Here is a 24,484-nt window from a genome sequence, read left to right on the forward strand (position 1 = left end):
ACAAAGCTTGCCAGTCAAAAACAAAGCTTGCCAGTCAAAAACAAAGCAAGCCAGTCAAAGACAAAGCTTGCCAGTCAAAAACAAAGCATGCCAGGCAAAAACAGCATGCCAGTCAAAAACAAAGCTTGCCAGTTAAAAATAAAGCTTGCCAGTCAAAAACAAAGCTTGCCAGTCAAAAACAGTCCCTTATTGCAGGGATTTCCGCGTTCCACCAGAATAAAATATCGATTGCGATGTATAACTCCAACGTGATAAATACTTAATTTTTGTCATTGCTTGGGTACATAATAATATTCAAAAATATAATGTAATGGCAGACGCATATATAAAAATTTTAAAAAGGCCACATTGAATTTAAAAAAGCAATATTGCAATTTGACATTTGCGCATATAAAAGTAAGTGCGCAATGCAAACAAATGTCAAATAGCCATATTGCTTTTTAGATGAATTGCTTCGATGTGGCCTTTTCAACCCCCTGATTTGTATAGAATTGTGTTATTATCTATATTGCTTCTCTTTATTTTGATCAGAATAATAATGGTTATTTTCCACAGATACGTGAAGAGAACCCGCACATAGTAGTGGGCAACACAGCAGTGGCCCGTAAGATGGGTTTCCCAGAGGTCATTATGCCAGGTGACGCCAGGAACGACCTGTATGTCACTCTGAGCAACGGATCCTTCTCTAAAGGTGGCGGCAAGTCTTCCGAGAGGAATATCGAGCTCGTCGCCAGAGTTGTCGATAAACACGGACGGATCTTACCTGTAAGTGATAATATTATAACAAAATGACATAACATGGCATGATATGACATGATAGAGCATGACGTGATAGGACGTGACATGATATGACATGACATTACATGATATGACATGACATGATATTATATTATGATATGATATGACATTACATGACTCTGTGGTCCAGTGGTTGAGTGTTGGGCTCACGGTAATGAGGTCCCGGATTCGAATCCCGGTGGGGACATATCACCAAAATCACTTTGTGATCCTGATGGCTGATCACCTGATTGTCCGAAAGTAATAAAGTAAGGCATGTTAGCCCGTTGGTCCCGGTTACTACTTACTCATGTAAGTAGTCGTTACATGAACCATGTCAGGGGACTTTGGCGGCTCAATAATAACCCTGATATAAAGGTTAATGAGGTTGTCCACTTCACAACCACAACCCACATTATATGATATGACATGAAAGACATAACATCAAATGACATGTCACCATTTTAGGAATTCAATACTAAATGGCTACAAGTTGCCTTGTAATTTGAAGTTCTATACCTTGTTTAGGGTTGCCATTACTGGGTGTGAGTAAATAATGATAACATATTATGTTAATAGGGCGTGATTTCCGTCGGCGCGGGAGCAGGTTTAGTGGACGAGTACACGTCGTTGGTGTACTATCATGACGACAAGCCGCGATGGCAGGAGGTGTTCAAGGTACTTCAATTCTTTTTCTTCATATCTTCTTTTTCTAATCCTATTATCCCTTGCTCGCATGTAGGTCAAAATATATACCTGTCTCATCTTGCACATGACAAGTTCTGATGTGCTACGTGAAATGGGTATATATTTTCGCACGTGTGTTGAAGGAGAGCGATTTAAATATAAGGCCCCAGGTCTCTTTGGGCCGCCTGATATATTCAGTGCGTTAAAGATAACTTTCATTTCCTTACTTTGTTTTCTTAACAGTTCATCCTGATGGTAACTTCTCATCATCCTACTGTCCTTATCCCACTCTACGTGGAGTCGGCACAATATGTATTCCTCTTTCACTAATTTCTGCCAGTCATCATTTCGGTACTTACACCTGTCACACACATCCTTTTTTACACAATCTATCCACACTTTCTTGGGTCGTCCCCTACCCCTGTATCCATCCACATTCATACTCATAACTTTCCTTGTTATATGCCTTCTAAAGACTAAAAACCTTAAGGTAGGATAGACATATATAGTCCTTTTTTTGCTCACCTCATGCATATCCTTGCAGGTGTGTCTAAACATAGAAACGTTCAAGGAAGCGCATCTAGTATTCCTGTGCCGCCATCGCAGCTCGAACGAGGCGAAGGACCGCGCGGAGAAGCACTTCGCTTTATCTTACCTGCGACTCATGCAGAAGGAGGGGACCACAACGCCTGACTCTATGCATGACTTGTGTGTTTATAAGGTTAGTTGATTTTGAAGCCGTCGAGAGTGAGCTTTCTTGCAGGGCTAGTTAGCTTTATAGGCACCAAGCATCACAACAAAAATAAATCATACATAAACATCCTTTGTAAGTTCCAATCAACCGGAGGTGTTTGAACCCTGATCCCCCCAAAAAAAAAAAGTGAATATGGGTTACAACGTGTACATCAAAGAATTTTATTAAACAAACTTCTAAATGTCATTATCAAACTGACAAACAAAAGTTATATATTATATTCTTTGCCCGTAATTTTGTTGATTTTCTTCACATACAACATAACAGCATAGCGTTTGCATCATATACGTATACACCCACTCCCCGCCAGCTATGTTTAATTCCCATCTAATAGGAGGCGAGCCCAATCAATGCCCGGGCACAAATCCTGGAAACGTACCATAAATATATATACCATTACAATATAATTACACTATTTAAAATTCTTTTCAACAAACGCTCTTGCAGATTGACGCAAAACGTTCACAAAACGCGGGGGACGTAGAATCGGAAGCGGCGGCGGCGTGCCTAGGACTGCCGTCACGTCGCGATGAGCTGCCTGCGGGCTCCGAGAAGGGGTTGACTAGAGGGGTACTCTCTCTAGTGCATAGAGATACACTCACAGTCTCCACCAAGTTGTGTTCAACAAAGCTGACCCAGAGGGGTATGTAATAACTAAGAGATCATAAAGTTATTTGTAGCATGCATCGGAAAGACATTTTACGTCTGGTCGCGGATGTTTCTTTAATGAATCAGCAGATCTAGCACGCTTTATAAGCGCGTCGCGACACGACGCGAGATTAAATAATATCCTTGGTAAACGCCACTACCGGGACATCCGTGATTTTTTCAAGATGTCGCACTCCAAAGGAAATATCTTATTATTGTGTATTTCGTATAGAGAAGCCAAGAAAAACAGATACCTATTTTCATAAGAAAAGAGAAAATAGATAGTTTTTAACATAATTTGTTTGAAATTGTGTGATACACTTTCCATATTCAAGTCGCAAGCAACTGGATGCGTGAACGAAGAACCTTGACTCGTCTGTCAAATTTGACAACTCGCGCTTTGACATTTACTCGCATTACTTGCGCCGTTAGCGTGCTAGGGCTGCAGAGAGGGTATAATGCATATCCACATAATATAGCATCACGCCTGTAGCCGCGAAGGGGTAACCATAACCACCACGCTACTCTATTGCGGGTTGGTAGCTGGTATTGCTAAACTCGTGCGAGTCCAACGGGGGTCAGAATTGCAGTTATAGTATAAATAAGGAGCAGTTTTGTATATTTAACTAGGATAACTTGGTCAAAGTTTTAGTGTACCCCTTAAAGAGTTTCTATTGCCATGAATATGTTCATGGATGTTGTTTCCTTTTGCAGAGGAAATCCTAGGCGTGCTAAAGTGGAGTACACATCACGCCGAAGGGAATCTCCGGGCGGCGCTACAGAGATTGTTACACGTACCGAGCGAGGAGATAGTCAAGTTTCTACAGGATATCTTGGACGCGCTGTTCAGTATACTTACTCAGGTACATACATACATCAACTCACTTCTATTTCTTACCAGGGTAAGTAGAGATCATGGAATAAAGTAAGGTAAGTCCTAGGATTAGCTCCAGAAGCGATGGCTTACCTTTAAGTCATTCAAAGGTTTGCAATCAAGTCATTCAAAATTTCACAGGAACGGCCGATGTGGTCCAGTGGGTGAACGTTAGGCTCACGATCCGGAGGCCCGGGTTCAAATCCCGGTGGGGACATACCACAAAAATCACTTAGTGACCTAGTTTGGTTGGGACATTACAGGCTGATCACCTGTTTGTTCGAAAGTAAGATGATCCGTGCCTCGAAAGGCACGTTAAGCCGTTGGTCCCGGTTACTAGTTACAGATGTAAGTGAGTAATCGGTACATGAGCCATGTCAGGGGCCTTTGGCGGCTCAATAATTACCCTGACACCGGGTTTGGTGAGGCTGGTAATACACTTCACAACCCACACGATAGAAGAGGAGGAACAAAATTGGTCTAAATACATTTTCTTTGTAGGTGGAAGAAGAACAAGAGAGCTACACAGACAAGTCATACGGTGTGCTGGTACTGGAGTGTTTGCTACACGTCATATCTCTGGTAGCCGACCACAAATACCAGCATTTCCAGCCGGTGCTTCACGTCTATATCGACGAGAGCTTCTGCGATGCATTGGCTTACGAGTGGGTAGCACTTACCTATTATATATAGCTGGGGACCCACTGACTAACTGACATAATTGTTTTCCAAGAATGGGGGAAAATATTAGGGGGTAAAATTAATATATTGATATGAGGGATGTCATCGGGCCGTCATGGTGAGCATGGAAAAACTTCCAGATTTTAGAAAACTGCTTCTTACCTACCGTCTAGAAAAACTATGACAGAACGTATTTCAATCTTGGTCAAATTCAATCGGCTATGATAAAGATTCAAAATGGCGGAAAAACAAGTTAGTCGCCATTCAAAGTGTTCTATGAATGAAGTGGTCGTGTCGTATCGGGAGGTGAAGGTTTTGGCAGGAAGAAGAGAGGAATGGCGGTTACTCCACCGACAAGAGCGCAGCTCTTAAATAGAGAGAGAGAGAGATGTAGGTGGGTCATTTTAGGTAGTAAGGACTATGTAGTGAGTACCTCCACACTATGTTCTATGCAAGTGCTCTATATCTATTTATGTCATATACCACATGAATAGGACAAACAATAAACGACCATTTTAGAAGTCACACGTCTTTTGATCAAGTCCACAACTCCTGCCAGATCCCACAGTGCACTAAACGGAGATTTTTGGTCATTTATCCTATAAAGAAGTTGAAAAGATCAAGTATTTTAAAATAACTCATATTTTCAGAAAACTAATAGCAGTGATGGTATGGGTGATAACAACAGCGGACGGAGGGGAGACGAAGCGTCTGCTGCAATGTATGAAGTGTCTGGAGTGTTTGGTGCGCATCGTCGCGCGCAGCCGACAGTTGCGGAGCGCTCTGGGCGACAGGGCCGCCAACACCGACTTCAGATACCAGTTTGAGGTTGGTACAATTACAAAAAAAACCCGTTGGGGCAGAGACCACGAAATACCGCTTGCTACTACATCAAAAAAATATATCAAAAATAAGCATAGAATTACGCCTATACCCAAAGATGTGTCTTTAAGTACACGCACTCCTCGCCAATATATACAGGGTGTTAGTAACATCGTAACGAATATTGATGGGGATGTTTCAGACCATGATTCTGGGTTAATATTAGGTGGAATCGTCGTTACGATGTCACTAACACCCTGTATGTTTAATTGTAATAGGGGGCCAACCTATGGCCAACCAGGCACAGATGAAAACCACGCGCCACGTGATATTAATTATCTACGATCTAAACATGATTTCAAACTCACAAAATCGAATTTAGTGGTTTAAATAAAGAGTATAAACACATTATTTTTGTTTATCGTATACCTGAAGGTTGTGTGGAAGAGATTAATATCTTTATCAGTAAGGCTGCCTTTTGTGTCATTTATTTTCTTGTGTTGTTTTGTATTATGTGCTTTGTGTTTCTTCTGTGCAATATTTATCTTTATTTAAGAGCTGCGCTTTTATCGGCGGAGTAATCGCCATTCTTCTCTTCTTCCCGCCAAATCCTTCACCTCCTGATACGACACGTCCTGCACCTTCTCTTTTAATTGTTTCATAAATGTTCTCCTAGGCCTACCCCTTTCTCTCTTTCCTTATTTTTTTCTTTCTATGATGTTTTTTATAAAGGAATCGTGTCGTATCAGGTGGCCAATCATATTTCCTCTCCGGTTTTCTATAGTCTTCTGTATAATAAAGTGTTTTATTAAGTGTAAGTACGTAGTCGTTACATGAGTCATGTCAGGGGCCTTTGGCGGCTCAATGACCTGACACCAGGGTTGATGAGGTTGGTAATTCACCCCACAACCCACACGCTAGAAGAAATGTTTTATTGTTATTAATATGCGCAGAGTCTACTCGACGCGCTGGTGTGGCTGATGCGGTGCGGCGACCACGCTCTGACATGCCAGGGCTGCGCACTAAAGTACCTGCCGCACGCCGTGCCGCATGCCATCAAGGTGTACCCGGAGACAGAGCTCAGGTGACTTGCTAACTAAATTGCATAGATATTAGCTTATTGACGATAGATCGAAAGAATTTCGCATGGATAGGAGGACGATCCGGTGGTGTAATGGTTAACACGCTCGTCCCGGGTTGAGAAGAGCTGCGGGTTCAAGTCCCGTCCGAATCAGATCGTGTTTCGATTTAATTTTCTCTATGTGAGTTTGCTAGATAAAATAGGAGCTTGGTGGCGCAGCGGTAAACGCGCTCGGTCTACGATTGTTGAAGTTAAGCAACTTTCGCAAGGCCGGTCATAGGATGGGTGACCACAAAAATAAAGTTTTCATCTCGAGCTCCTCCGTGCTTCAGAAGGCATGTTAAGCCGTTGTTCCCGTCTGCATTAGCAGTCGTTAATAACCATCAATCCGCACTGGGCCTGCGTGATGGTTTAAGGCCCGATCTCCCTATCCATCCATAAGGAAGGCCCGTGCCCCAGCAGTGGGGACGTTAATGGGCTGATGATGATGATGTGAGTTTGCTATAAAAACAAAAATCATTTAAATGGTATATATGTCATTGTCACACGGTTAAACATGCGCCAAGTAGTTGACTCCTTAACTCGAGCTTACTCCAGTAAGGCACGACGTCAGACGATATTGCCATTTCTTTCTAACTCGTTGATTTCGGATGGCTGTAACTTGTTAATTTTCCAACGAATTTCAATTCTGTTTGCACATTTGGCTATCAATTTACCTCAGTTTTGCAACGGATTGCAACTTACTATACTTACTTACTACTACTTTTCTTTCTTCTTTTTTGCTTACTTTTTTCCCGGTGGGAAATAGGCGTGAGTTTATGTACGTTGCAACTATAATGATGACGTATAGTTTTTGATACTTGTCAATGATCGTTTTGTTCGTTGAATATTAACATATTTGAATGTATCTCGGTTAGCGCGTACATAGTCCGCGCTCTGGACGCGCTGCCGTTGGGTCGGCTCAGCAAGCAGCGGATGTTGGCATTACTGGAGGTGGTGCGCGGCCCGCTGTGCGCCGCGGCCCCCGCGCGGGCGCTGCTGCTGCCACACCTGGCCGGCACCGTCAGGGCGCTGCTCAAGGACAAGGCCGAGGTCAGTGCCACACACACACACACACACTCATACAGACAAATGAGTTACCAATTTACCTTAAGTTCAGTTTTCACTGACACAATTGTCTCGACCGTTGTAGACGGGGATACGGCTCTCCACCTATCTATCACTTTGGTGTAACAGAATGCTCGGTGAGGTGTAGGTACCTAGTTCATCTTGAGATGGATGTACGTCTGACTACCTCATAAGGATATAATCGTAAGCTTATGTATGTATGTTACACAAGCATGGAGCAATACGAAAGAGAAGATATTATATAGATTATATTGATATAGATTAACCTAACCTCCCAGCTGGGTCTTACTAGTCTATTTGGAGGTTAGTCACGACTAATGTTTTTAATTTACTTTGCAAGGCAATTTTGAACTTTCAGTAAAAGATTCACTTGCAGTTTTAATGTTTTTTATTTGTAATTATGTACGTTAGTCAGTAATTCGGTTAATTTTCAATAATAAAATTTAAGTGCTTGGAATGTTGGAGATACCAATTTAATGGTAACACTCATGTAACACTCACGTCATCAAACGGCTAGCACTGGCGGCTTTTCATAAGATTGAGCATACCTGGTTTTATTATACCATGGTTAAAACGAGTTTTTTTTTGTATGGAGTGCTGGGACGGATTGTTTGTATCGGGGCTACTTCCATAAGCGAACTTCTCTCTCTTATTGCTTCTTGTGCAAAAAAGTATAGGAAATTTATCGATCAGTTTCGAACTACTCTCTATTAATGCATAAAATATGCGAAGAAGAATAATTTAGCGCAAAGATACAAGGGGTAAACATTGGGGCATTTATTACATTAAAATATAAAAAAGAGGTTTTGTTATTTATGGAAACGACACAAACCAATGATCTTGAAGTGTTATTAGAATGATTATGTAGAAGAAAGATAGTCTAAACTCCTCGTTATAGGTTGTACAAGGAACGCAAATATTCTTGACCAAATATAAAAGATTAAATTCTTGATAGAATATTGTCGAAACTAAATTTAAATACTAATTGAATTATCTATTAACAATTCAATATTTTCTTCCATATCATCGTAATCAAGTGCATTTGCACACAATTTGTTTTCATATTCATTCAGTAAAATTACTAAGCATCATTGTCATTTCACTTTTAAAAATAAATAATATTCCGAAACACAACCCCCAAACACGCCCAAAATATTTTGAATTCGAGTTCGGCTGTGGTAGTGACGTCATAACCGGTATGTATTCGTAAGTAACAATTGTGTTTTTTATGTTACAATAGAGATATCATTTTTATGTACCTACTTATTTAAAAAAAGAAACGAAACTGCTTGACATGTCTGTTGATAAACATATTAATATTTGTTTTTCTCACTTTGTTTGACACTTAAAAGTACTTCTTCTTCTACTTGTTGTAAGGTGGTATAAGTACTATAATGTAATATCTCTGTTGGAACACCTTTCGGTGCGATATAACATTATTAATGTTTTTAAATTTAAAAGACGAATATTTTTATTTTATGCTCTATTTCACCTCCTGATAGGCAGTCAGACATTTGTGAAACAGAGTCTAGGGCTCTCACAGACTCACCGTCGGTGAGGAAGCGATTAGTTATCGTCTATTTTCTCGCTCCAGAAAAGATCATAAGATATAGATTTCGTGCCAGTAAAGGTTATATTCAAAGTCGATTGCGCCCGTTCACACTCGGCGAGAACTCTCTTCACTAGTTTATCGCAGCGGCCGGCGAGAGCTATCAACGACAAAACTCGCTTAGCGATGCTCGCTTGGTGCTCAAAATTTACTCAGAAAGATCAACCAGTGGTCATTTTATTACTCTGATCTTTCCCCCGAGCGAGTGGTGCGAGGAATCGCCTGTTGCATTGGAACACTCGCTCATAAATTGGCGACAAAACTGCAAGAACTTCACATTCGATTCTCCCTGTTCGCCAATTCGCCCTAATCGCTTCTCGCTCATCGGCGGCGGCCAACTGTCTTAGAATCTTCAACCAATCCACGCGAACGATTGAAATACTAAATCATTCTTTCAAATATAATGTTATATCGTTCTGTAATAATGTAGTAACATATCTCAGTGAGTAATAATTATTGTCACTGGTTCGTGTATGGTATGTGCGCATCACCTCACTTGAACGCAGCAGATGAGAGAGCGAGTTTCTAATCAGATTTTAATCAAATTTTTATGTTTACGGTTCGATTTTTTTCCAAGAATGGGATTCCACCAAAGCGGAGAGGAAAAGAGACGAGTGGAGGTGTGTAAGAAAGAGAGAATGACAGCATTTGCTTTTTCACCCTCGCACGCTGTAATTGGTCAATTCCGTCTCCTGAACAGAGCCACAAGTACCTGATCAGAAGACAACCATTAGCAGCCATTTTTTAAAGGAAGCCCTCAATCCATTAATTAGGTTAAAAAATATATACATAATACCTACGTCTGTATGGATCATTCGTGTCAGAAACATGTATGTGTCGACCGTGAAGCACAGCCTTCACATGTATTTTTTTTTAAACATAAGCAATTGATTATAAAGTCTCATTAGAAACTCGCTGTCCCCGGCAGCAGGTATGTTCGTGTTTTGTCCGTCCGGATCTACGAGGTAAGCACGCACGTCGATGCATGCTGTCGTGTCTAGCACCACACTCTACTAACATCACAGGTGACGGAAGGATATCAGCTCTCGTAAAGCATTTATGGTAACTGGTTGTCATAGAGTAGACCATTACAAAGTCAAGTACAGAAAAGACACTTGTCCATAGAGGATGTCGGTTAAGTGTACCCAAAGTCAGTCCAGGATAACCGTAGGAAAGATTTACTGTAATTTTGGTGCCATATTATAATATCATAGCAAATTTTGGTGCTGACCGCTGATTCAAAGTATTTTCCCCATCAAGGTTCTATGATGATCTCACATTTTAAATTTTTATTCAGGTTGTCAATCTTTTGTAAAGTTGACATCACATGATTATTAATTTCAAAGTATTTTGTCACAGTCTCTAACGGTTTTGATGTCAATATTATAATATATTTAAATGATAATCCTTCCTCTCTCCTGTAGTTAAGACATATGAATAAGGGAATGCGTTTAACCAATGTGTACTTAACGCCTTAATAAACATCAACCATGTGAAACAAATCTGGACAACAGTCGTAAATTCATGTTTACACTCACTGAATATAATAACGAGAGGAAACTGGAAACCTACATTCGATGAATGCATTTCGGATGTATGTGACTTGACCGGCATTGGGCTGGTTTTCCCTCTGCTGGTTGAAACGTCAGACAGTCACTTCTGTAAAAAAACGTAAATGTTGAAACTTCAGGTAGGTAAGAAAGTAGGAAGATCCTGTGAAAACAGGATAACGCTAGGGAGAAATCAGAATCATTTATTCAACGTAATTATCATGGATAAAGTTTTTGAAGGTCAATGTAACATTTTTATATTTACGTCATTTCGCAAGGTGTTATTATGTTGTTATGGCGTAGGAGAAGAAATGACAAGAAACTGCAACAGCAACACATCTTTTAAGTCAATGAGGGCATATATGAGATGATGACTCACTGAATATAACCTAATACGCTTGTCCAAAAGAAGCGGGTATGAAATGGAGCAAAGTCTTAATCAGTTGTCGCTATATTGCTTCAACGAGTTACTGAGTGTAAATCTAACAAAATGTTATTTAACGGGTTTCATTCGGACTTGCATTGATCATAAATATACCTAAGCATTTGTCATAACGTGGACGATAAACCAATTTCCTACGAATACAGAAATGATACTCTGATACCAGATTTGTATAGCATGGGAATAATATACTTAAAAAATAACTCATATGAAAATTTCTTGTTCTTAAGCTTCTATGTGAAACTAGCGTTTCATTATGCATTAAAATATAATCTTATCAAAAGGACAAGTAGTTTTCATAACTTTACTAACTTACTTGTGTTCATAGCTATAAGTAATTTAATGAGATGTTACAAAAGAAAGGAATTATAAGGGAGTGGGATTCTTTGCCGTCTTCTGTATTTCTGCCGGGTGCTTTCAAGGTCAAAGTGAACAGGCACCTTCTCGGTGAGCTTGCTCCATTTTAAGCCTCGTCAATGACTTCGGGCAAGTCTGGGGCCAAGAGCAAACCCATCAAAGGTAAAAAAAATAAGAAAATACAAAATTGATTCACCACCTTTCACTTTGGTCTAGCAGAAAGCTCGGTGAGGTGTGGGTACTTATTAAATCTTGCGATGGATATAGCTCTGACTATCTCGATTTTTTTTTTTATTTATTATTATCATTATATCCTTAATCTAAATACATGGTTTGAATGATGCCGTTAAACCACAGAGGTTTGTCTCGGCACCCATTCGTCGCATTAAAACAGGAAAATAAAAAATAAAATAAAAATAATAATATAAAAATACAGAAAACATTGAAAGAAATGAACTCAAAAACACACACAGTGCACTGTCGTACCGAGTAGGCATAAATGCCAATCAATGCGGCGTACCTCGTATACGAGATTCCCTCTAAAACCAGTTTGTCGCTTCCTCGATGCTTCATATACATCATGTTCTATTAATTGATTGCCTATTGTAACGTCGCATCACGCCCACTTTATCTAGCGGGGTAGGCAGTAGTGACTATGTTATTTGTCTTATATACACATACATACGTACCTAAATATATATTATTATAAAAGAAGCACATAAATAGTTATACTACCCTACATATTTTAATTTATGATACAGTAATGTTATAATACATTACTGTATCATAAATTTATACATATTATATTATTATATAAGTATACTATACGTTAGGCATTTTATATTACGTTAGGATTGGGATATCCTATTTATAACTTTTTAACGATAATGACAAAAAAATACCGTTAAAAACTGACTAATCCGCGGTCAACCTCACCGGATTACGTCGAGTCAAAAGTCAAGGCAGAGGAATCTTGCAGTCACTATAATGAATTAAAATACATACATCTCATTAATTTATTTTAGCTACAATAATAAAACCCGCTGTTGCACCTGCATTTTGAGACGAGCACACAATATCTAACTTCAATCACCAGTTTTTTTTTTATATATACACTTGATATTTGTATCTATCTTTCTATCTAATGTTGCATAGTTTATGTAGCTAATATATTATATTGTTAGTGTATATTACTAACATATTTATGTGTGTGTATGTGTAGGCATGTTGTGTTTTTGTGTGTGTGATTTTTATGACTTTCGAATTTTTGGGGTTTAGAATAGAGTCGGTATAATTAATAGTATGTACAGTGAACACGCGGGACAAGTTATTTGCCTAATTAAAGTAACAACTGGTGACGAAATAAAAAAATACTTAAAGGATGTGTTTCAAGTTCTATTTTAGCAAACTGTCCATAGTTTGGTCAGGACATTGCAGGGTGAAATCACCTTATTGTCTGAAAAATGAGAAAGTTTCGTGCTTCGGTACGCACATTAAGCCTTTGACCTCAGTAACCACTTACTGATGTAAAAACGTAGTCGTTACATGAGCCATGTCAGGAGCCTTTGGGTCAGTAATAACCTTGACACCAGAGTTGGTGAGGTAGGTCGTCCGCCTCACATCCCACACAATAGAAGAAAATTTAAATAAATATTTTGCTGTAAGTGTAGACTTGGGGTCTATAAAAAGCACGTCATGTTAGAACCTGTTCTAGTGTTGTAAATAAAAAAAAACTTTTCAAGTGATAAATTTGTTTTTGTGTCATTTGTTTGTGTGAAAAGAATAACTAACTTGGACTATAAACTTGACATGGCAAGTTGTTTATAACATTCGTAAAATCAATGAATTTATTCATGTAAGATAAGCTTTGCTAACTTGTTTTCTTTTTTAGTTTAATTTGTTAAAATTATTTAGACTAATGTTTATGATTTTTCGGACACAATATAAAATTGTTAATGGGATTAAATAAATTAAATGAACGAATGAAATGCTTAGGCGTAGTCAAATAGAAGAAAAATATATTTGCAAATTGATATATTCGTTTATTTTAACTTTTGTGTGTGGTTGTGTGTTTTAACTACTAATACCTTCTCTGTCTGTCTGTTCTCACTCGTTATCGTCCACCTAAATATAGTTACTTATTTATACTTGCATAATTTATATATTTATATTATATTTGACCTTTCCACAGTCTTATTAAGGTCATTTTATTTTATATTTAATTACATTACATACGTCACCATATTAAAGTATGTGTATGTATTGGTAAAAATATTCTACAATATTTTCTTTTTTAAATGCGAGACGAAAACAAAACGATAACGGTGAATTTTTCAAAGTAACCAATTTGAGAGTTTCGATGTTTTAATATTAAAAAAAAAACAAAGCGCGCTTTCGGTGTCGCTTTATATAATAAAACTAAAATTGTGTGCAAACCTCTTGATGTGTGCATGTTGCGCTTACAGACTGCTATTATGACGTCACTGTCGAAATGGCAGCCTGTAAGTGTGAAGACTGATCACTATTACAATGAAGATGTTTTTGTAATCGATACGAAGTTGATGCGTTTCATTTAATTTTGTGTCTAAAGTTATTATAGTGATCAGTCTTAATGTGTTAGTATGAGCTTGTCATACGGTCGATATTGCTTTGGACTTTGACTAAATTGAATGACTGACTGGAAATAAAATTAAACAGCATATATACGTCCTACTGCTGGGCACAGGCCACCCCTCAATCAACCGAAGGGGGTATGGAGCATAATCACTGTTCCACTGCAATTGTTCGAGCTGTTGGTTTCCTTAATAAAGAAAATAAAATAAAAATAGTCCAGTAACTACATATTTCTAATATTTTTTGAGTAAGCTTAATACAAAAATGAAATATAACATAGTCTATTATATTTGTGTATGTTGAAAAATACGTACTGGATCTTTTGCCGTCAGCCGACCTTTTCGACGTCGTGTCGTATTTGTTGTGTCTTTAATCAGACAGAGGAAATATACAGGGTCTTAGTGAATGTCACTAACACTCTGTATCATCATCATCATTTACACAACAGTAAAAGCAACTTCAAAGTCCGGTCTATCCTATAAAAAAAAAAACCAAGCAATCTCCAGTCAGTCATTTCAAATGCCACCATATCGAGCTTGTGACAAGGTAGTACTATCTGGATGGGTGTGACAGTGGGATCGTGACGCGGCTCACAAATCACGCTCGGTGGACAAGGCGGCGCGGCTACTGGGAGCAGCTACAGCGAAGCTACACGACCACACTGCCAACCATCATCAGATCGTATGTATCACATGGCGTACCGAGAGAGGGGCAGAGGATCCTTGAAGGCTTATTCTTCTTCTATCGTGTGGGTTGTGAGGTGGAGGACCAATCTCATAAATCTTGGTGTCAGGGTTACTATTGAGCCGCCAAAGGCCCCTGACGTGGCTCATGTAACGACTACTTACTTACTTACATCAGTAAGTAGTAACCGGGACCAACGGCTTTTCATGCCTTCCGAAGCACGGATCATCTTACTTACGGGCAATCAGGTGATCAGCCTGTAAAGTCTTAACCAAACTAGGGACCACAATGTAATTTTTGTGATATGTCCCCACCGGGACCTCCGGATTGTGAGCCCAACGCTCAACCACTGGACCACAGAGGTTTGTATATTTAGCTAGTTAACTATGTGCAGTCAAAGTGCCTATGGAAATTCCTTATTTGCCCCTCTCTCTTAGGCCAAAAGCTGTGCATTCTCATGCTGACATCTCATTCACATGCGAGTCCTGTGAGCAGTTTCGCTGACAACTACACTTCGTCATATTGTAACCAACGTCAGGGCGGTAGGGACATCGCAAGTCTTAGGACAATTGGGAGAGGGGGAATGAAATACAAAATGTCTGGGAATATCATGTTTTTCAATTGTCTAGGACGTCTTAGTTGGTTCCAGATCTATTCGGATACCTATACCTTTACAATTCTACTGGAATCAGCGTACTTACATTAAAATGGTAGATTAGATTTATCTCAGGTGCCTTTTCTACTTGGCTAAACCCAAACGTAAACTTGGCTAAGCCAAAACGCATATATTAATGCTATAACAAAATAATAAAAAAAAAAAACGATTTGTTTCATTAGGAAAAGCAAAGCCGAACATTCCCGAAGGTAGCCGAGAATTACCGAATGTTCTTGTGGTTATGCATTTGTTCTCTCTGCAATTTATATATACTGTAAAAAGTTCCTCTAGCCTGCTTCTCTGATGTCCCTACGCATTTGGAAATAGGACTTTATTTGTTTCCATTGTGTTCCGTTTGTTTTTGTTACTTAATGTGATTTTGTCTTTCAATACATCCCCTCATTGTAAATAAGTTCAGTGAAATGACTTTACGGAAAATAAAAAAAATGGTTTTTATCAAGGAAGACGATGTAAGCAAATATTGTTTTTCAAACATTTTATTTTTCGATTCATTTACATTAGTTCATAGACCTCATGTCGCGCTTTTGGGTAAGTTGATTTAATGGATTCTCCATCATGGTAATTAATTCCTCATACACATTTGATTTCATATTTTTAAATTATTAATACCATTCGTGTGATTTTACGCAGTCATACAAGGGTTCATCAGGTCAGTAAATAGGCTTATTATTTCCTCATAATTAGTGTTTAAGAATTCACAATCATATATTTAAAATGTGTCAAAATCTATTGTTTATAGCAAAAGTGTTGTATGCCTTCGTACACGCCAACACTTTATCAGCTATTAATAGAAGAAAACATATAATCATTCCCAAACTTCAGGCTAATAAGAAATCTTTAAGATCCTGAATTGTAAAGTGAAATTGAAAAAGATGTTGCATCAAAACGTGAGAAGATAAAATGCACAAAATTGATAAAGTCAACCTATTTGCCATTGAGTTACTAAAATCCCAATTTGTTTTCAAAACCCCTTCAGGTGGAGTTATGCGTAGAGACTTTAGGCGAAGTGGTAGCTCTACTGGCAAGAGAAGACGTGGGCCCGGTTGAGGGTGATAGAGGAGAATTAGCTAGGAGATTGCTGCCGACTGTGCTCAGAACTGCCGCATCCATGCTGAAGGAGAGAACGACCAATGAGAAGACTGGGTACTCTGATGATCCTATGCTGGTAATTTTTTGTGTGTTTTATATGCTTAAGTGAAGGTTCTTTTGTATTATATCTTAGCTGCTTGTTGAAGCCTTAATAATAGATGATTGGAAAGTTCCCATTAAGATTGGTCTATTCACCAATATGAATAAATTCTATAGAATATGGCGGCAAATTTTGTTATCTGGAGCTTTAAGGATCGGTTTTAAAAACAGTATTCTTAGTTTGTAGCAGTAATAAACAGACTCTAGTTAGACATTAGCTTCTATAATTTTACTAAAGTAGGCACAACAAGGAAAATACGAGAGCCAACAATATTTCTATGTACTTCCCACTATCAATTACATCCTGCATCTTTATTTAATACGGCTACTATGTGTTATAATAATTGCTACAAAGCTAATTAATGGTAATAATTTAAATTATTTTAATTACTATTTCATTTATGCATATTCCTAGATCTCGTTATGTAATTGAGGAAAATGTAATTGACACTGGAATAATAGTCGATTGTATTTCCTGTTGAAATTCTGCTGCTCCAAATAATTTTATTTTTAATACGAAAGCCAAGAATTCAGAAAACAATTTCCAGATATTTTTGATATTGGTGTCCGAAAATGGACATGGTGAACCGTAAAGTCACAGGTTACAAGCCCACCGTTAGCGCTTAGTTGACTCCTGTATGAGATGCTTGGGACAATCAGCCGCTTGGCACATTCGTAGTTTTATGTCATGAAGACATGATCCTGTAAAATAATATATACTAACTCCCACACATCCCAATACTGGGCACAGGTTCTCTTCGATTAACAACAGGGGATCATATAATAATAGCAAATGCTTCTTCCAGCGTCGTATAGTATGCGTCCTCCTAGACATGGTGCGTCAAATGTCAGAAGAACAGTACGCTGTGGTAGTCAAAGCGTTGGAGATGGAAAACGCTGGTGCTTCCGGGTCGCTCGTCTCTGATGCCTTGGCATTGCTCCTGGCTTTGCTGGAACGACCCGTCTTCAGAGCGCACTGGGCTGATATGCTGCATCTCCAACATTATGTTATGATGCATGCTTTGAGGTGAGTTACTACTAATAATGATTGACTGATTTTTGAACAACCAAATTAGCCTAAGGAGTGTTCATTAGTAACATAATTTCTATGGAACACATGATGTGCCTATCCTTAATTAAAAGAATAAGGATAAAAAGATATGTTGTTAAAAAGGTGTATTATTTCGCGCCTGATTGTTATGCTAATTATACCATGGAGCTATTAAAACTATTTTCTTTTAAAATGGTGTTTCAGCCAAGGAATACTACTACATCTTAATATTTCCCTATTTGCTATATTTGCCTTCCCTTTCAGATTACTGTCAACAACTCTTCGCGACCGCCTTCACAGCGTTGACGAAACAGACTCAGAAGCCATCACCGGAATCCACATGTTGCTTCAGGAGTGGTTTCGAGCCATAACAGCTTTAGCCACTTCGCCCATACTTCAACTGGAGACGTTACCAGTAGCGAGAAAGCAGAGAGTCATGGCTTTGTATGGAGATATACGACAGACACTCGCTTGTGCGTTGCAGGATATGTGGTTCAGTTTAGGTAAGGGATTTCATTTCTCTCCTTTTGATCCAATAAATTCAACGAATGCAAAAGGGGCACTTATTGTGTATCATAAGTCTATTCTCCAAGAAATGTGACCTAAATAATATAGTAGGAGAGACTGAGTGACTGATATGTACAGACATTGAACTAGTTTGACATTTTCCACATGCACTTAAGAAAAGGTTTTTGGAAATTCTATCTTAGTATTGCGTGAGAGTAGCGGATTTCCGCTTGCTGAGTTCTCCTAACATCCTTCTAGAACATCTCTTTCGTCTTATGTCCTTAACTTGGCCTTAGATTTACGAAAAAGTAAATGTGGCTAGAATATTATGGATATCGATGAATATTGCATTCGTTAATTCTTTCCCAGATGAACACAAGCGCTCCTTCATCCCGTGGTTAGTAGGGCCGTTTCTGGAAGTGTCGTTCCTAAGAGACGAGGAAGTTCGCAACACCACCATACCGCTGTTCTTTGACATGATGCAGACTGAGTTCACCAGTACGAGCACTGATGGCGGTAAGTTTTATACTAGGACACTTTATAGAGCTGAAAAGTAGACATTTCTTGTTGAATATTTTTTGTTGGGATAGTGCACGAGTACACGTATCGCGGGATTCGACAAAGAATTATACATCGCTAATTTTCATAGCTAGTTTTCGTTTAAATTGTTTACCCCCTTTTATATGGGATTTAGACATAGCCGGCGTGGAGTGGATGTGTATGGTATACTATACACCTCTGCCTACCCCTTCGGGGATACAGGCGTGATGCTTCTGTTGTTTATTGGTTAAAACGCGCGGTACATATGTAACCCATGCAGGTCTCGTCGATATGGTTTGTGACGTTAATGTCCAAACTCCTCAATATTGGTGTCAGGGGTATCATTGAGCCGTCAATGGCCCCTAACATTCCCTTCTTATTATAACCGTTTTTTCCAGCTGATGGTCAAATGAAAGAACTGGAAAGCGAGTTAATCGACAAGATCGACGTGCTAGCGGAGCGTGGTTGCGGCGATAGTGCGTGGCGAGCTCGGTTTGTGTCGCTATGCGGCGCATTGTGCAACGCTGCGCCCGCGCCGCTGAGGATAGCTGCCTTGACCCTCGTGGCCGCCGCTGCCAGGCAACTTGATACTCTACTGCAGGTCAGATACTCCATCAAATATAGCTTGATTCACGATAGCAGGACAGAAATGTAGAATACAGCTTAGGGCAGAATGGTCGAATAATAAGGATATTCGGCCTTATGAAAGCAGTCGCTAGAATTGTGTTATCGTGTTAGATTATGGTAACTCCGATTTTAGCTAGTCATGACTGTGGAGACCATGGTCAGTTTTTGGAACCTGGTGCCCATATACTCTGCACACAAATTCCTGCATCCAAACATATGTTTTAAGTTATGTAATTTATCATTGATGTCTTGGAGCGAAGTAACACGCAAGAATGGTACTTCTTACTGATATTATACTTGTATAACAAAGAAATTGCTTTTAGCAATAACACCGCTTGTTGTGCTTCTTTTGTCCTGTTTGATCCTATTTGAAATGATTGTTTGTTTGTTTCTTCTTTTTCTGAAATAAAGAGTTTTGTATTGTGTACAGTACCGGACTGCGGCATTGCGGTCAGGGACGCCTCACAGAATGCACCTTACCAATAGGGTGCTGCATTTCTACGAACAGATCGAAAGACCGCATATGTACATTCGGTAAGTTAAGACTTTATATCGCCAGTGCCCACGCCACGGGTTTAGCGCTGCGCAATGCGCGAATTAGGATAGAAACTAGAAGCTCAAATGTATGCGGTAGCACTGTTGAGGTGCTAGGCCTGCAGCTATGTATTTATTTATTTATTTATTTAAGATACACCATCGGTATATACATAAAAATTACATGAATAAAATTCAACGGACAATGACCGTATGTTATACCATTACAGGCGTATACAACATTCAAGTTAGTTTTAAACAAATAATAAAACAACACGTACACGTGTTTGAGTTAACTTAAAGCTAGAAGATAGAAAAAAAAATTGGATAAAAAGTATATAAAGTAAAATTATAGGAAATTGAGTGAATTTATATAATATTTGTAATTTTATATTTAAAGTTGGTGAGGGTTTCGTGGAAGATGTCGATGTTATTTTTACATGCCTCATTATACGTTAGCATACAACGGTTTATATGTATATGTATCCTTCTATGTTTTCCTAAAGGAATTAATACGTTGAGAAAACAGTAAACACAATAGTGTATTGTTAAAAAGACACCTATTATTACATTTTTGCGGTTTATACAAAATGCTATCTAATTACATATGTGTAATAATAAATTGTTATGACACGTGTTTATTACTACAAAATGCAACTGGTAGGCGTCTATTAAACTTCTATTTCCTTCTATTATAATTTGAAACGTGTTATATTTATAAAAGTGTTTAACGGTTATTTTCTACTGGTGTAAGACAGATTCCATTTACTACGATGGTGAGACACCATTCCTCAATCGCGTCATACACGCCGGTTCAGAGTAGATCATACTAAACCTTTACTAAGGACATCTCCAATTTGTTCAATGTACATCCTTCTAGGTCTTCCTCTGCCAGCCTTACCAACAATCTTCGCCTTATAAGGCGAACGAAAGCGACACTGCGGAGCGGTATATATACCGCTTTCGTATTCCCACTATCGTTAATCCGTTTATACTATAACAATACTTGTACTTCATATTCATTGACCTCGTAACGAATATAAGGGGATGATTCAGACCATGATTCAGACTTAACATCAAGTGGCAATGGTGGTTTTCCGTCGCAATAGTATCAACCCAGAATCAACTCAGAATTATGGGTGAATCATCCGTCAAAGTTTTCGTTACGATGTCACACATCTTGTATATACAAATAGACTACCAATATACAAAACAAGCCGCGGCGCTTCTTGTCACTAGGCGAAGGCGCGGCGTGTCAAGATTGAGTTTAGTCGCAATGGATGTAATGGCGACACTGTTTAACTGAGATTGCTCAACCATAACATCTTAATTTGAGGGAACGAACTTATCCTCTACAACACGGTTCGGATGATTTTTTAGAAAAATCCTTAGCGACTATATGTTTATAGCATGTTAATGTTTATGGTATAAAAAAATCTTATCCCGCAGGTACGTGCACAAACTAGCAAAGATGCACCACGAAGCCCAACAGTGGGCTGAGGCTGGGCTGTCCCTGCGTCTTCACGCCAAGCTGCTCAACTGGAGCAGTGAGCCACTGCCACAGAGGTTACGACACCCTACGCATCAGGATTCGTTGCACGAAACCCATAGAGAGCTTAAGGTAAGGTATAGTGTATAAATAATAGGTTTAAAAACTAAAACACCGCTACGAAAAAATCGCGCTCTACAAAGTATTTTTTTTTCCGGAAGAATTTGAGATAAATATTTTTTGTTTTATATTTTTTAGTCGTATTTTTCCATAGTCTAATTTCAATTGAGCGCTTTTATATGCGGAAATGTCAAATTGCAATGTCACTTTTCAGGTGAATTAATCCAATGAGGCCTTTTTAGACCCTCTTATCAGTCCGATATGGAATATTATTATTTATTAACCTATTTTCCCACTCAACAGGAATTCCTTTACCTGGAAATCGCCGACCTGTTAAACCGGGGCCACCAATGGGAGCTAGCAGTAGAAATAGTGAAGGAACTAGTGTCGGTGTACGAAGAGGAGCTGCTGGGCTACGGCCCGCTGGCAGAACTCCACGCGCAGTTGGCGCAGCTGTATTCGTGTATGCTGCGGACCCCGCGGTCGCCACCCGAGTACTACCGCGTCCTGTACCATGGAAGAGGGTTCCCGCTGCATCTTAGAGTCGAACATGTGAGTATTATAAGAGTGGAGTTATAGTCTCACAGATTCTAACTTTAAAAATAACAAAGTTTCAACCCCTTAGGGGTTGTACCGTCTTAGCACCTACGTGCTAAAACCAACCCTTGAAAAATTTGAGACTCTTTTAGTTTCTGAGATTTCGTGATGAATGAGACAGTGGTATATAAAGATAGGTAGTAAAATAAAGACAGAATCCGTTCAGCTGTTCACTGCGGGCGTGGCAGAAAAGTCGAATCTAAAGTTGTGTTTTTTTTAAGATAATGGAACTGTCTATACGGGTGATGGGTTATGGGTGATGGGTTGAAAACCTGACACAATTAATCCAACATAAACCATAAATGTATGTTGCAGTTATAGTTGCATATTACATCTCATTTGCAGGGATATACACAACAATAACTTTTTTATGATCAACAAGTTTTCAGTTGCTTCTGAAAAAAGTCAGATCTGTCAATATCGTCACCCTCAGGGTGTCCCGCTGATTTAGCCAGGTTAGCGGACCACGGGAAAATGGAGTAATGATGTTTTAGGAAATAAACATTATATTCTAATCTGTTATGTATTATTAAAAATAAGTGCAGAGTAGTGGAGTCTAATAGTAAAAACATCAGTTTATCGTGGTATAATCTATATTTCGCGAGCCACAAGACAGCAGTACAAGAGATATATAAAACAATCTTAATTCGAATGCACGTCACATATGTCGTAGTACGTTTATCCAGCCAGGAGTGCCAGGACACACACATATGTAACTTCCATCATGTATATCTCCAGGGCTTCGTGTACCGCGGCAACGAGTACGAGCAACTGGCGGAGTTCAAGGAGCGTCTGCTGGACGAGTGGCCCGACGCCGAGGTGCTCACCAAGCTGGATCCGCCCGGATCTGAGATCACAGAGTCTGATGGACAGTGTATCCTTTTGACAATTTGCCTATCGGAATGATTCCGGGCTTCGGAAGGCACGTTAAGCCGATAGCATAAACACCTTTACCAACCTGCACTGAAGCAGCATTCGGAAGTTTGCTCCATTCCGGTTGATTGAAAGGAGGCCTGTGCTCAGAAATGGGACGAATATACGCTATTTATGTTGTGTAAATAAAGAAAATGTATTTCCTTGACTGGACATGTACTCAGATCTCCAAATAAATCCAGTGAAGCCTATAATGGGCGACAAGTTAAAGCGACTATCGGGCAAGCCAGTCGCCGAACAAATACTCGAATATTATAAGTATAATAACGTGGATAAGTTTGTGTTCAACAGGCCCTTTCATCGACCTGGTAAGTTAATTAATATGTCATTGTGAATAAACATAAATAAAATTGCAATCCGAATGTAACAGTGCAGTTTTCACTAACACAATTGGTTCGACCATTATTGACGGCAATACAGCTCACTACCTATCATCCAAACAAAAAGCTCGGTGAGGTGTGGGTACATAGTTTATCTTGCGATGGATGTACTTCTGACTACCTCAATTGGCCAAATCGTGAGCTTATGTTAGGTAATAGTAAAATCTGTACCGCGCCATGTAGGCAACGCTAATAACATAGTAAGTGAAAGCGGTGTGCCCGAATCGTAGTTTTCAGCATTTTTTGTCGTTTCTACAACTTAGAACAACTTTGTAGTTTGTATTGACTGTCACGGCCTCAGACTGATCGCCTGATTGTCCACAAAAGTAAGATGATCCGTGTTTTGGAAGGCACGTTAAGCCGTTGGTCTCAGTTACTACTTACTGATGTAAGTAAGTAGTCGTTACATGAGCCATGTCAGGCACCTTTGGCGGCTCAATAATAACCCTGACACCAGGGTTGATGAGGTTGGTAATTCACCTCATAACCCACACCACAGATGATTGACTGTCAACAAGTTCACAAGTCTCTTTTACATATTGTAATAATTATTATTTACAGAGGAAATTGAAAAGAATGGATCGACAGATGATCTGTCTGTAAACGAGTTTGCGTCGCGGTGGTTGGAACGTACCGAGCTGGAGATCAGTGATACCTTGCCAGGTAACTTATATAATATCTTTTCATAATATTTGCATTTTTTTTCACTCAAATACTCTGCTGGATTAATATCACCCCTGCTGGGTTTCAGTTTGGTCTAAATAGCCATTAAGGAGTAAAGGTTAGCGAGGACAGTTTGTCACGCTTGCACTGACGCGGTAAGAACTAGATTTTTGTATGGAGTGACCGGGCTGTAGTCATAGTTAAATTCTATGGTATTAAACAGAGACTCATCACTAACCGTTCACTGTTCCCTAGGTATTCTACGCTGGTTCAAAGTGATAAGCCAGAAGACGTACTGGGTGTCGCCAATAGAAGCGGCGGTGGAGGCGCTCCAAGAGAATAATAGAATGATCAAGAAGCTGGTCCTGGCCGCTCGCGCTCCTGACGCACCCTTACATCCACTCTCTATGAAGCTTAAAGGTAAGATTGTATGAGGTTTTGTAGGTTATTTGAGACGCGAATTGTAACGTGC

At 39.2% G+C, this 24,484-nt stretch overlaps 1 protein-coding gene across 5 annotated transcripts in view; it reads left to right on the top strand.

The window, feature by feature from the left end:
• Positions 1-24,484, top strand: part of LOC126376985 (dedicator of cytokinesis protein 1) — a 66,448-nt gene that overhangs the window by 25,951 nt on the left and 16,013 nt on the right. For 4 of the 5 annotated variants that reach the window (XM_050024545.1, XM_050024547.1, XM_050024548.1 and 1 more), the window contains exons 10-31: positions 556-765; positions 1,357-1,455; positions 2,009-2,185; positions 2,666-2,861; positions 3,581-3,729; positions 4,242-4,405; positions 5,072-5,249; positions 6,197-6,327; positions 7,242-7,416; positions 14,597-14,704; positions 16,360-16,548; positions 17,378-17,598; positions 17,887-18,125; positions 18,499-18,645; positions 19,068-19,270; positions 19,727-19,830; positions 21,280-21,451; positions 21,743-21,991; positions 22,775-22,910; positions 23,134-23,277; positions 23,911-24,012; positions 24,268-24,432. In XM_050024545.1, the coding sequence (XP_049880502.1) occupies positions 556-765; positions 1,357-1,455; positions 2,009-2,185; positions 2,666-2,861; positions 3,581-3,729; positions 4,242-4,405; positions 5,072-5,249; positions 6,197-6,327; positions 7,242-7,416; positions 14,597-14,704; positions 16,360-16,548; positions 17,378-17,598; positions 17,887-18,125; positions 18,499-18,645; positions 19,068-19,270; positions 19,727-19,830; positions 21,280-21,451; positions 21,743-21,991; positions 22,775-22,910; positions 23,134-23,277; positions 23,911-24,012; positions 24,268-24,432 (3,658 nt within the window). The remainder of the gene's footprint in view (positions 1-555; positions 766-1,356; positions 1,456-2,008; positions 2,186-2,665; positions 2,862-3,580; positions 3,730-4,241; positions 4,406-5,071; positions 5,250-6,196; positions 6,328-7,241; positions 7,417-14,596; positions 14,705-16,359; positions 16,549-17,377; positions 17,599-17,886; positions 18,126-18,498; positions 18,646-19,067; positions 19,271-19,726; positions 19,831-21,279; positions 21,452-21,742; positions 21,992-22,774; positions 22,911-23,133; positions 23,278-23,910; positions 24,013-24,267; positions 24,433-24,484) is intronic. The other variant, XM_050024549.1, reaches the window with a different exon arrangement.

This window comes from Pectinophora gossypiella, chromosome 22 (assembly GCF_024362695.1).
Source record: "Pectinophora gossypiella chromosome 22, ilPecGoss1.1, whole genome shotgun sequence".
Lineage (NCBI taxonomy): Eukaryota > Metazoa > Arthropoda > Insecta > Lepidoptera > Gelechiidae > Pectinophora > Pectinophora gossypiella.